Source organism: Myotis davidii, unplaced genomic scaffold (genome assembly GCF_000327345.1).
Source record: "Myotis davidii unplaced genomic scaffold, ASM32734v1 scaffold223, whole genome shotgun sequence".
Classification (NCBI taxonomy): Eukaryota; Metazoa; Chordata; class Mammalia; order Chiroptera; family Vespertilionidae; genus Myotis; species Myotis davidii.
The window spans coordinates 1,235,003-1,235,497 of record NW_006294609.1 but is presented as its reverse complement, the minus strand read 5'-3'; the positions used below and the strand labels follow the sequence as shown (position 1 = coordinate 1,235,497).

General features: G+C 50.5%; 1 protein-coding gene across 1 annotated transcript in view; it reads right to left on the bottom strand.

The window, feature by feature from the left end:
* PI4KA (phosphatidylinositol 4-kinase, catalytic, alpha) overlaps positions 1–495 on the bottom strand; it is an 85,625-nt gene that overhangs the window by 67,328 nt on the left and 17,802 nt on the right. Inside the window, exon 9 of the mRNA XM_006768959.2 lies at positions 382–447. Coding sequence (XP_006769022.1) covers positions 382–447 — 66 coding nt within the window. The remainder of the gene's footprint in view (positions 1–381; positions 448–495) is intronic.

Here is a 495-nt window from a genome sequence, read left to right as displayed (position 1 = left end):
ATAAAAGTGTTTGAGGCATGTGCAGTGAGCCCAGAGAAGCAGCTTTGAAAGCACCAAAGGAGCAAGGAAGATAGAGAGCATCAGAGGACCCAGTGCATTCCCAGCTCCCACGGTGACTATGTGACAAGGGCACAGGGTTTAGTCCCTTAAACCTCTATCTTTCAAGTGTGAAATAGAGACACTGACCACTGCTCAGCGGCATGTGCAATGACATATTTAAAAGACCCCACCACAGAGCAAGCTTTCAAGTGGCAGGTGCAGTCATTATTGGGACTGGGAGGTTAAGCTGAAAACTCAGTGCCCCCACACAAACCCTCCCAGCTCTCTCCACATAGAGGCTCCCAGCAGGCGGTCTCAGTGATGCCCTCGGAAGGGACGTACCTCTAGCACGCTGGCTGCAACTGCATCCAAGGACTTGAGAACAGGCTCCTCAACGATCTTCTTCACCTATCAGTAAAACAAGACCTCATGAGGCACCTGACGAAGTGTTATAGA